This window comes from Denticeps clupeoides, chromosome 10, assembly GCF_900700375.1.
Source record: "Denticeps clupeoides chromosome 10, fDenClu1.1, whole genome shotgun sequence".
Taxonomy (NCBI): domain Eukaryota; kingdom Metazoa; phylum Chordata; class Actinopteri; order Clupeiformes; family Denticipitidae; genus Denticeps; species Denticeps clupeoides.
This window is the reverse complement of record NC_041716.1, coordinates 2,074,348-2,086,847: the sequence shown is the minus strand read 5'-3', so window position 1 is coordinate 2,086,847 and position 12,500 is coordinate 2,074,348. Positions and strand designations below refer to the sequence as shown.

Sequence of the window (12,500 nt, the reverse complement as noted above, 5' to 3'; positions counted from 1 at the left end):
GGGGCCCGGGGGCCCAGCAGGGCCGGGGTCCCGAAAGGAACCCCCGCGGCCCGCATCTCCATCACAAAGGGGCCCCAGACGTCAACTGTGGTGTCCCGTCCGCTGCAGCCGAACGGGGGACGCCGGCGGCCCACGCGTGGCCATGAAGAGGGGGTTCGTGAGGCGCAACCGAACGCACCCCGAAAACAGCCCCTTCTTCACCAGCCCCCTCCTGGATGAGAAATGATCATCTGGACGCGTTTCGTTCTGAGGAGGAGGACTCGTGGAGGACAAACCCACAGCTGAATCCGGACGTGGTGAAGAACCTCGAGCCAGAACCCGAAACTCTGCGGGTTTTTTTTTTTTTTTTTTTGGTAAACAAGAGTTGAACTTAAAAAAAAAAAAAAAAGGGAATAAAAAAGGCGGAAGTCGGACCAGGGTTCGAGCCGCGCGCCACGCTTGTTGTGGAAACAGCGACTCGGAGGTCGGAGGTCAACAGATTTACGTCTAAAGCCGAGAAAACGTCTTTTTAAAAGGTATTAAATGGTTCCGACGTTACACCCGCGCGGGATTATCGTCCCGTCGTGGGGAGACACGTGATCAGGTGCGGGGCGAATAAAACCCAGAAACCCGGCGACCCCACGCAGCGCCACGATGCCGCCGCAAGCGAACGAACGAACGAACGAACGAATCGCGTCGCGTCTCCACTCACCGACCGCCGCGCCGGCCAGCAGCGCGCTCAGGGTCAGCAGGGTCACGGACACGCGTGGGGCAGCCATGACCGCACGATTCCCATCGCTCCGCGTCCACGCGTCCACGGCGGCACCCGACTCTGGAGCGGCGGACGCGGGCCGCGCTCAGACCCCGCCGCTTAAAGGGGCGGGCGCTGCTTAAGGGGAGGAGGCGGGCGGGGGCGGGGCCAACTCGCGATTAAAAAAGGGTCGTTATTATTATTATTATCATTAACAATGCGGTTATAATTATTATTTTGGTTATTGTTGGTATTGTATTGAAATATTACCTTCGTATCATCACTACTACTACAGATAATAATAATTATGAGATGATAAAAAATTGTTATAATTATTGAAATTTGACAGTTGCCACCTCATAGTACTCTTACTTCTACAACAACAACAAATAATAAAAAATATTAATATTGATCAGATTATTAGTATTGCAACTATGCTTTAATGTTGTTATAATTATGATTGCGCCACTACCTTTAGGACCATTACTACTAATAAGAACAATAATGATAATAATAAGGAGCATGATATTGTGATGAGGATGAGGATGATTTGAACATATAATCCTGTACAACTTTTCTGTGTGATTTTAACTGTATGCTGGTTGTACGAGGAGGCCAGATGGGTGCCAGTCCGCAGCCTGACGCAGTGGAAACCGCGTTATTAGTGATGCTGCAGGACCGAGCATTCTGGAGGCCGGCAACACTTTGTTTTATTCTGTAGCCATGTATTAAAAAGATCTGAAAATTAAAGCACAATCATACATACTGTAGAAAAACCTAGCAAAAATTGCATTGAAGAAAACATTCAGAGTATCGTCGCGCAGGATCGCATATCGTCTGGAGGCTTTTGTCGAGCTCTCAGGATGTTTACAGTTCCAGGAGGGCCGAGCGGCAGAGAAACTCATGATTTTAATCTTTGCGTAAGAAAAGGGACATTTCATGCCTTTCCTCCATTCCACATAAATAAATAAAAAAATCACATGACAGGAGAAGACCCTCCACTCCAGAAACAGAAAGTCTTTCTATTCTGAGAATGCGGGCTATTCAGATTCCTTTATAATCTTCATATGGAGGCCCAACATGTAAAATACCACAGTATCAATATTGATCACAATATTCTGTAGTTCATCTGTTTTTTTTTTAACCACGAGTACAAATAAACTATGTTTACCAATAGTTATAAATAGACAGGATAAGAATCAAATTCATATTTCCACGAAAGGCCTGTAGTGTGAGCATGAATCAGTAGTTATTGATCATTTGAAGGCCGGCCATGGATACTGGCACCGATACTGCACCAGCCCCCCGGCACCCGGTTAAAAATAGCCCCGCCCACCCCCCAGCACAGACAGAAGAGGCGTATTATCTCCCCACAGATGAATGTACCCAGACGCACGCCGCCCCAGATAAACCCGACGGCCGAAATCAATGCTCAGTTATCCACTCACCGTCCACAGGCACTTATCCTGGGAGACCGGAGACGCCGGTTCCCCCCACATTCCTCTTCCTCTCCTGTCTCGAGATGCAGCAGGTATCAACAACTTCCAGACACCGGAGACCAAACCGGATGACGACGAAGCAGAGAGCGAGTGGAAAGCTCCACTGCGGCAAGATGATGGCGGCTCCACCGACTGGACCAGGCTGGTGTAAATATAGCTCTGAGTGAAATGGGACCATTGTGCACACGAGCCCAGCCCTGAGTGGAGGCTTCGTACAATTAAGGCTCTTGTCCATCTCTGTCTGATCTCCATACCTGTAGGGTTAGACTTCAATCTGCTTTTCAACAGAAACGATCAGCTGGAGAACCTTTTGCACAAGGTCATCAAGCGACGTTCCAGGAGGCCATGACCCCGCCCCCCCGCCTCATCTACAGGGAATTTATGTTCCGATCCACGTTCATTTCAACATCATTTAATTTTCCATTCTTCTAGCAGCAATAAAGTTATGGCTCCACTAGAGGTGTCTGACGGTATCTCCTGTGGAATCTCACGCCAGGCCGTCAACAACAGATCCTGCTATTTTTTTTCAGGGGAGTCTGGAGGCCAGGACGTTCCTCAAGCTCTTCTTGATGTTCTGTGTGCCATCGTTCTGCTGAAAGAGGAACATGAATGCGGGACCCATGGCTTCTCAGCAGAACATTGCACTGCCTCCGACCAGTCAGCCTTGTGTAATGTCTTCCCCAGGTACTGTGTATGTGTGGGTTTTATTTGTGACCATAATGGGATAAATAAGGATAAATAAACTAAACCTGACAGTTTATCTATATTGACTTGATTGAGGGGAAAATCCCCAGTTAATGGGATTGTGTCACGTTTCAGTGAGTGAGAACCTTATGGTTGTAATACACTTCAAATGAAAGCTCTCACCTTCAAGGGATATGTACAAATTCCAAACGATTTTACTTCTTATTAAACATAATGACTTAAAGTTGGTGCCAAAGAAGAGCTTGTGACTTGTGACTTGAAAAAGTTAGATCAAAATGTGGTCATGTTTTCCATTTTGCTGTAAATTTGTCAAAATGTCTCTTCATTGGACAGTTAGGGTCCTCTAGTGGACAGAAGGAATTACTGCACGTCCGGCTTCTGCACCAGCTGTGAACATCCAGTCCAAAAAAATACAAGAACATAAAAGATCAAAAAGAATTCCACACCAAAACACCCATATTACTTATTTATTCTTCTTATAAATAGTCTGGCATTATGACAATGTTTGTATAGTTAAAAAATAAGGCAGTTTTGAATTCAAAACAGAGCATCCTTGTCTCTCAATCGTCATATAAAAAACATACAAAACATGTAAAAATATGCATAAAAAATGTGTCTTAAAAAAGCAGATATACACGGTAGTGAACCGGATCAGAACGCGTCTTAAACATTTTGTAATGTAACTGCTGCACAAAATACATACGCGGTTGTGGGTGTTTTTGTACATACTGGTTCCTGGAACGGTAAAAACAACGTTTGTCTGTACATCGGGAGAAAACAAGAGTCCAGAATTCCCCCTGCAGTTCTAGAATGAAAGTGTGTTTAAGGAATGGCAGGAAGCCCCTCCAGGAACTGGCGGAAACGGTTGCGGGAAGACGAGTGCGACACGCAAATCCTGCTGGACGCCCAAGAATTTCCCCCTTTTCATAAACAGGGTTGGTTCCATCGTCTACTGTGGGCACCGGACTGCTACCCGCTGCTAGACTTGGGCGCGTGGACGTCCAGCTTGAGTTTATCCGTGATGAGGTCGAAGTCGGGGTCAAGCTTGGACAGGGTCTTGCGCACGCGCAGCGCCGTCAGACGCGCGCTGGGACTCTGGAACCAGCACTCCTTCATCAGCTTGGCAACTGTCGACAGGATCTGGAGGAAAACCAGAAATATATGTTCATATTTTATATCAACAACTGATTATTAGTGGCCTAGTGGGTAACACACTCGCTTATGAACCAGAAGACCCAGGTTCGAACCCCACTTGGGGCACTGGTGGCCTAGCGGTGAAGGAAGCGGCCCCGTAATCAGAAGGTTGCCGGTTCGAATCCCGACCCGCCAAGGTGCCACTGAGCAAAGCACCGTCCCCACACACTGCTCACCCGGGCGCCTGTCATGGCTGCCCACTGCTCACTCAGGGTGATGGGATAAATGCAGAGGACAAATTTCCCTGTATGCACCATGTGCTGTGCTGCTGTGTATCACATGCGAATCACTTCACTTCACTTTACTTACTACCATTGTGTCCCTGAGCAGGACACTTAACCCTGAGTGTCTCCAGGGGGGGACTGTCCCTGTAACTACTGATTGTAAGTCGCTCTGGATAAGGGCATCTGGTAAATGTAAATGTTTTACCTTTTAAAGTTACACTTAATACACTTTGGTTTAAAAAGTTCCTTTATCAATGGGTCTAATATTTCAACAAATTAGCATAATACAATCGGAAAATGTTTTTTAAATAGCGGAGGCCTGTCTGAATTTGTGTGCTTATTAAATAAGGCCTTGGCTGTTAATGTGTGTGTGTGTGTGGCCACCTCACCGGATGGAAATGCAGCCTGTTGTGCAGACTGGGCCTGTGCTGGTCGACACAAACCACCTTCTTCATCTCCTCAAAGCTGGGGTCAGAGGGCACCACATCGAAGAAGGGCGGCTGGTAGTCCTCCACGATCCCTTCGAGAAAACAATTCGCAGTCGGCCCGTCAGCGGCGTGCTGCTCCCAACGTCAGATATGAGACAACCCAGCTCCGAAGCGCGCGATTACAAGAGGCGTATCAGCGGAACGTGGAATTAATGTTCCGATGGGGGAGTTCACACGGCCCAGCGTCTGGACTGTACGAGTGGGAGTGCTGACGTTAGATAAGACTGTTTATAATCGACGGAGAGGACACACCGGCGACGAGACGATGAAAGACCTGCTGCACATGCTCAGATAGCGACCGAATGAGTCTCAGAGGTCCGCAACACGACTGGAGCCAAACTGGTGCATGGGAAACGCCCGTAATAAATAACACCCATTCAATAACACCCATACATACACGACCAGTGAAGACGATGATGGAGACTCGCATCTCTTTACCTTTATGAGACGATTGCTGCTTTGAAGAGCCTCAGATATTAAATATTTCATGTTTAAAAGTCTCGTTTTGTAGTCTCACTTATATTTCTAATTAAATATCTTAATTATTGGCTGCTCTTAACATCAGTCTGAAGCAGTATTAATGTACATATGTTTAATGATTTATGTACATATTTATGTATATATGTTTAATGATTTATGTATGTACATATGTTTAATGATTTATGTACATATTTATGTACACATTTATGTATATATATTTAATAATTTGTTCTTTTTTTGAGTCTGACGTAATATTTATGACTGGTATAAAAACTACAGGGAGTGCAGAATTATTAGGCAAATGAGTATTTTGTCCACATCATCCTCTTCATGCATGTTGTCTTACTCCAAGCTGTATAGGCTCGAAAGCCTACTACCAATTAAGCATATTAGGTGATGTGCATCTCTGTAATGAGAAGGGGTGTGGTCTAATGACATCAACACCCTATATCAGGTGTGCATAATTATTAGGCAACTTCCTTTCCTTTGGTAAAATGAGTCAAAAGAAGGACTTGACAGGCTCAGAAAAGTAAAAAATAGTGAGATATCTTGCAGAGGGATGCAGCGCTCTTAAAATTGCAAAGCTTCTGAAGCGTGATCATCGAACAATCAAGCGTTTCATTCAAAATAGTCAACAGGGTCGCAAGAAGCGTGTGGAAAAACCAAGGCACAAAAATAACTGCCCATGAACTGAGAAAAGTCAAGCGTGCAGCGGCCAAGATGCCACTTGCCACCAGTTTGGCCATATTTCAGAGCTGCTACATCACTGGAGTGCCCAAAAGCACAAGGTGTGCAATACTCAGAGACATGGCCAAGGTAAGAAAGGCTGAAAGACGACCACCACTGAACAAGACACACAAGCTGAAACGTCAAGACTGGGCCAAGAAATATCTCAGGACTGATTTTTCTAAGGTTTTATGGACTGATGAAATGAGAGTGAGTCTTGATGGGCCAGATGGATGGGCCCGTGGCTGCATTGGTAAAGGGCAGAGAGCTCCAGACCGACTCCGACGCCAGCAAGGTGGAGGTGGAGTTCAGGTTTGGGCTGGTATCATCAAAGATGAGCTTGTGGGGCCTTTTTCGGGTTGAGGATGGAGTCAAGCTCAACACCCAGTCCCACTGCCAGTTTCTGGAAGACACCTTCTTCAAGCAGTGGTACAGGAAGTCTGCATCCTTCAAAAAAAACATGATTTTCATGCAGGACAATGCTCCATCACACGTGTCCAAGTACTCCACAGCGTGGCTGGCAAGAAAGGGTATAAAAGAAGAAAAACTAATGACATGGCCTCCTTGTTCACCTGATCTGAACCCCATTGAGAACCTGTGGTCCATCATCAAATGTGAGATTTACAAGGAGGGAAAACAGTACACCTCTCTGAACAGTGTCTGGGAGGCTGTGGTTGCTGCTGCACGCATTGTTGATGGTGAACAGATCAAAACACTGACAGAATCCATGGATGGCAGGCTTTTGAGTGTCCTTGCAAAGAAAGGTGGCTATATTGGTCGCTGATTTGTTTTTGTTTTGTTTTTGAATGTCAGAAATGTATATTTGTGAATCTGGAGATGTTATATTGGTTTCACTGGTAAAAATAAATTATTGAAATGGGTATATATTTGTTTTTTGTTAAGTTGCCTAATAATTATGCACAGTAATAGTCACCCGCACACACAGATATCCCCCTAAAATAGCTAGAAAATAAAAACAAACTAAAAACTACTTCCAAAAACATTCAGCTTTGGTATTAATGAGTTTTTTGGGTTCATTGAGAACATGGTTGTTGTTCAATAATAAAATTATTCCTCAAAAATACAACTTGCCTAATAATTCTGCACTCCCTGTATAAAAAGTCGTTCCATACACACGCTGGCTATAACTTCTGCTAAGAAACGTCAGCCAGTCAGTCGGGAGCCACATGGAATCACCACAAGAACGTTAAGGGGCATCTTGCCTCTCAGCCAATCACAACGCAGAAAAGCTTACCGTTCACAATCGTCCGGCGGGCGACCTCCCACATGACCAGGCCCAGGGCCCATATGTCTGTCTGCTTGTAGGACTCGAAGACGTCCACCCGGATGGTCTCGTCCAGAACCTCCGGCGCCATGTAGCGCTTGGTTCCAACCCGAGGATTATTCCCCACGTCCAGATAATCGCTGCTCTGGGAGTGAACGACCGCCAGGCCTGCAAAACCAGCAGAACCAGCAGTCACGACACCACAGTCACAGCCATGTTAAAATATTCTATTCTGCTCTATATCATGATTCCGTAACCGCACCCAGATCAGCGATGCAGCACTGGCCGTTCTTCTTCACCAGGATGTTGCGGCTCTTCAGGTCCCGGTGGGCTATTGCCGGTTTGGCCTGGGTGCTGAGGATCTCGGTGTGGAGGTGCACCAGGCCGCAGGCCACCGACAGGCACATCCGCAGGCAGCCCTCGGGGTCCAGCGTGCTGTAGCGCAGGAAGTCGTAGAGTGAGCCCATCTCGTGGAAGTGCGTGATCAGCCACAGCTGAGTGCTGGAGTTCTTGGACGTCATGTCAGACGCAATGAAGCCTGCAGAGAAGAAGGGAAGGAGGACATTGGCATGACAGATTCACTTCGCATACGGTGTGATGGCGGACGGACGTACCCAGGATGTTCTCGTGCCTCAGCTGAACAGTGTTGTAGATCTCGGTCTCCCGGAACCAGGACTGCTCGTCCCGAGAGGAAAAGATCTTCACCGCCACGCTCTCCCCCATCCAGGTTCCTTTCCACACCTCACCATAGCGTCCCTTACCTACACACACACACACACACACATGCTGAATATCTTCAGCATCAATATATTCAAAAATTCACACAGTAACAATGATTTTTTTATTACGATGACATAATTGCTTTGCAAGTATTCATTGACCACATGACAGGTACAGTAAAAATTCCTTATTACAAGGAAACATTATAATACTTCCCAAAAATTCGAATACTTGACAGCCTGAATTCGAATATTTGACAGCCTGAAGTAAGATGTTTTGTTGAACAAGACGTGTCGTGTGTGTGTGGTTAGTACACTGATGTTCGCTTTGTGGCGGGAAAAGGTGCTGGGAGGGTGTTGGACACAAGTCCTCTCCAAACAACGCTGTGAATCTGGGACTCTGCTGTGATGAAATTGGTTCAGAAACGTACAACAACCAGACACTTGCATCCTTTTTACGTCTTTCTAGTGTTTTCTTGTAACAAGATTTTTTAAGAGCAGCATATCGGATGCCATACATGAAACATACACAAGAATGTAATAACATTTTTCAGTCATATGTGAATGCCACAGGTTATGAACACCCCGAGGGCCTCCATTGCTTACCCACGCACTCCACCAGGGAGATCTGCCGTGCCATGGTCCTCTGCACCAGGTAGGGCAGCCCTGTCCCACTGCCGGAGGTACAGAACTCGTCAAAAATGTCCTGCACAGACCACACAGACGCAGCCGTCACACGGTCGGACATATACACAATACATATACACAAACACACAAATAAGACCTATAAAAATGTGGATAAACACATACGGGGCAATATATTATAATTATTGAAATGCGCTCATGATTGTAGTTTTTAGATCTGTAGTCCACCTGTCCATCTACACAGTGAAAACCATCGATCTGGTTTCCTTGGATACTTCGGGCAGAATTGGTGGTTAATAAAGGGAAGGGAGGGGGGTGAATGGACATACTCCGTAAGTCGGGTCGGCCCCGGCGGGAACTTTCAGCATGACGGTCTCGTGGTCCTCCAGGTTCACCGGCTTCTTGTGGGAGTACCTGGAGCGCAGCCACAGCACCAGGACACACGCTCCCAAACACAGGATCAGCAGGACCAGGAGGGGAATGGTGACCAGGAGGACCACACTGTCCCCATGCTGAGGCAGAGCCTCTGAACACACACGCAGATTACATTTAAAAAAATGTATAATGAACTCTCCAAATGTCACTGTGTAAATACATTTTGCCCACCAGGGGGCAGCAATGACATTACTGTTTGAAATGTGGGCCGACCTGGGGGGTCTGTGGGTCTGGTGAGGTTGGCGTTGCAGAAGGTGGTGGCGCAGCAGGCCGCATGCATCCCATCGATGCGGGTGTAGCACTGCGGCTTCTCGTTCTCCCCAAAACAACCTTTACTCAAGACGCCCCCGACCTCGGTGTAGAAACAAACTTCACCGAAGCAAGTCGCCCCCCTGCAGGAAAAGTGGTTCTCACAGACGCATTCTACTGGTGGTCCGCTGTCTGAGGCTGGGGAGGCCGCAGGAGGAAGTGGAAATAAAGTTTTAATCAAATGAAGAATAAAAAAAAAAAAAGTAAATAATCACATTTTTGGGGGAAAAGTGATCACCTGACTCTGAAGGCAATACTTCGGGGACGTCATCTGCACAAAACCAACAGAACAAGTGAGTCACACGTTACTGTCACTAGCAAAGTTGCCACTGAAATAAGTGCAGACTGCAACCAGCACATTTCCACGTCAGTATGGATAAATCTTTATTTTTTATTAACATTACTAGTTTTGCATGTAACAAATTGTGAAAGTAATTTTGTTGTTTTGTTTTGTGAACCCCAGCGGCACAGCACATGGTGACAGGGTGAAACGAGTCCTCTGTATTTAACTCTCACCCTCGGTGAGCAGTGGGCACCTTGGCGGTTCGGGATTTAAACCCGTGACCCTTCGGCTACGAGTCCGTTTCCTTACCCGCCACCGCAAAATAAGTGATTTGTTTCACGTTGGACCCTTCAGCCCCAGACAGGTACTGTCTATGCTGTGAATCGTGGGTAAAAGTGACTTCAAAAACCACAAGACGTTAAAAACAAACAAGTTGCGAAAACTAAACGACCTTTCCGGAGGCGCTCTGGTGTGTGGCTTGTGGGAAACAAAGGTCACACAGAGGGCAGGGTTGACGTGGGCACTTCCTGTTTCCTCACCTGCCAGCGCGGGGAAAACCCCCATCCCACCCAGGAGCACGGCCAGCGCCAGGGTCCCCTGCATGTCTAGGAGAAAGGGAGAAGTTGGTGAGGAGGTCGGAGGGGAGGGGAGGGGAGGGAAGGCGGGGCGTCCCGGTGTAATTGCAGGCAGACGGGGAGGGTGGCGGAGCTCGCGGCGCTGTCGCTGCGGCCGAGTAAATATTGATGGCTGCACTTCCTGCCATTGGGCGGCTGCGCCCGGCTCGCCAGGCAGGAACTTACAGCGGCGCGGTGCTGGCTGGTCACGCAAACGAAATGGCGCCGTGTTTATGCATTCTTAAGGAAGAAAAACATATTAGTTTTAGAACATAATCTTTTTAAAACAATTCTACAGGTTTATAGGGCCGGATTCAGTTCCAGCTCCATTCCGCCAAGTCTGAAATTTAACCCAACACCCCCAAACCCAGGTTTAGAAACACTAGACATAGTAACCAGACATATAAAAGACAAAAAAAGCAAGTAAGAAACCCCATCCTTCACTTTAAAACTCATAAAACTCATAAAACAGTGGATTTAATGAGCTAATTGCACCGGGAATAAAGCGTGACTAATCCTTAATCTTGAATAATCTCCGATGTAATCCTGCGGGAACAGAGTTCCAAAAGTAGATTAAAGGTCTTCGAGCTATAATATTCACTACATTTACAAATAATTTACAGATACTAGCATAATCCTGCCCACTACAGATTCTAGAACGTTCTTACTGTTGCTTGCCGTACAGGACATGAGTACACGAGTCGGTGTCTTGGGGACTTTTGAGGAAGCGAGGCCTACGCAGCCCAGATTTAAATGGGAACGGATCTCGATGTCTTGTTTTTTTGTTTTTTTTTGGCCGCTTTGTTCCACGTTCCGTGTGTGGGAACCCCCCCCCCCCCCCCCCACACACACACACCATCATTACTGTGGCACGCTCTTTAGAAGCCTGTATAATTTGCCAGCTCCGCGTATGTAAACAGGCCTCCACCCATCCGAGCTCGGGGCGGCAGACATGTAATTGCAGCTCGGTGGAAATACGTGTCTTCGTCTTACAACCGTCTTCGTCTTGATGCAACTTCATTTCGCCTCATTCCAGAGAGTCGGACAGCCTAGAGCTGACAGTCAGTTTTAAAAAAAAAAACAGGAGCAATCTGAGCCACGATCGGCAGCACAGAGCGTCCCGGCGCCTGTTCTTATGAAAGATTGGTATGCTAGATTGTACTGGTGGAAATGCACCAGCATTTCATCGCAGCCGGCCAGATAAGGGATCTTTCCGCTGCGACCGCGACGGACCTTTGTGTGGGCAGCTGCTCTGCTGCGGTGGAGTTCAGCGGGTACCATCAGGAGGTCAGATCTGAGCCCACCTTCCATTACCAGCTCTCTCCACGCACGGAAAAGACCATTCAGTGTCACCCGAGAACTCTCGTTCATGATGCAGACAGAAAAAAACATTTATTACTATTGCCATTATTCTAAGCACCTGAAAATAACAAGATTACACACGATTTATCCCTGATACATGGGCATATTAGTTTATGGATATGAATTGTATATGTATACGGATATTATATGTATAATTAAAGGCATTAAATGTCTAAAAACACTTTTTATCAGTGTAAATAGCAACTTATATATATACATGTGTGTAATATAGTACATATTAATATATTGTAATATAACTAATATAATATAACCTAACTTTTTTTTAGCTGATTTAAATACTAAGGACTTGTATATCAGAAGTACTAGTATTACTATTAGCTAGTATTAAAAACAATACAACTAGTACTTGTAGGACATCATTTTGAGTCCTTATTACTAGTACTAAGTACTTAGAATTAGTACTAACGTGTTGTTTTCTATACTAATATGTCTATTATCAGTAGAAGACTAACTACTTCTGGTCTAGTACAAGCACCATTAATACTAACGGAGAGTAGTAACTAGTGAAAAGTAGTCCGGGCGGCCGCACTACTTTTCCTGCCACCGTGTCAGGGACTGGATGAAGGTGAGATGTTTACCTGCGTTTCTTCTGCGCTGAGTTCACAAATCCGCCACGTTTCCCCCGAACCCAGAACCGCGCCGCTCCTCCATCTCCAGAGCCCCGAAGTCCGGGCGGTCAGAGCCGAGCGCGGAGGGTCGCCATGCCGGGTTATAAACGCGCTCCGGCCGCGCTAATCTGCGGCGGAATCTCTGCAGCGGCGCGGCGCGACACCGAGTCCGG

General features: G+C 46.6%; 2 protein-coding genes across 4 annotated transcripts in view; both read right to left on the bottom strand.

Moving 5' to 3' along the window:
• The window catches only part of acvr1ba (activin A receptor type 1Ba), a 20,832-nt gene extending 19,994 nt beyond the window's left edge, over positions 1-838 (bottom strand). For both annotated transcript variants that reach the window (XM_028993138.1, XM_028993137.1), the window contains exon 1: positions 692-838. In XM_028993138.1, coding sequence (XP_028848971.1) covers positions 692-758 — 67 coding nt within the window. In that variant the 5' untranslated portion in view covers positions 759-838. The remainder of the gene's footprint in view (positions 1-691) is intronic.
• Positions 839-3,386: 2,548 nt separating this feature from the next.
• On the bottom strand, positions 3,387-12,494 carry acvrl1 (activin A receptor like type 1). 2 transcript variants are annotated; one of them, XM_028993136.1, is made up of 11 exons: positions 12,298-12,494; positions 10,262-10,327; positions 9,678-9,710; positions 9,344-9,577; positions 9,025-9,221; positions 8,657-8,756; positions 7,946-8,092; positions 7,594-7,869; positions 7,302-7,499; positions 4,742-4,872; positions 3,387-4,074 (listed from the first exon to the last, which is right to left on the bottom strand). In XM_028993136.1, exons 2-11 carry the CDS (start codon positions 10,323-10,325, stop codon positions 3,904-3,906), a joined length of 1,551 nt encoding a protein of 516 aa, XP_028848969.1. In that variant the 5' UTR covers positions 10,326-10,327; positions 12,298-12,494; the 3' UTR covers positions 3,387-3,903. The 2 variants fall into 2 exon arrangements, with proteins under 2 accessions (XP_028848969.1, XP_028848968.1); XM_028993135.1 differs by lacking the exon at positions 12,298-12,494 and adding an exon at positions 11,005-11,135.
• Between the last annotated feature and the right edge of the window lie 6 nt (positions 12,495-12,500).

Bases quoted from the DNA above. Each gene is read 5' to 3' on its own strand.
- acvrl1 (XM_028993135.1), bottom strand. From the start codon at position 11,026: ATGTCCTGTACGGCAAGCAACA. The intron at 7,500-7,593 runs GTGCGGTTACGG...CTGGTTTTGCAG, and splicing joins GTGCTGCATCGCTGATCTGG to GCCTGGCGGTCGTTCACTCC. The intron at 4,075-4,741 runs GTGAGGTGGCCA...GTTTTCCTCCAG, and splicing joins ACAGGCTGCATTTCCATCCG to ATCCTGTCGACAGTTGCCAA.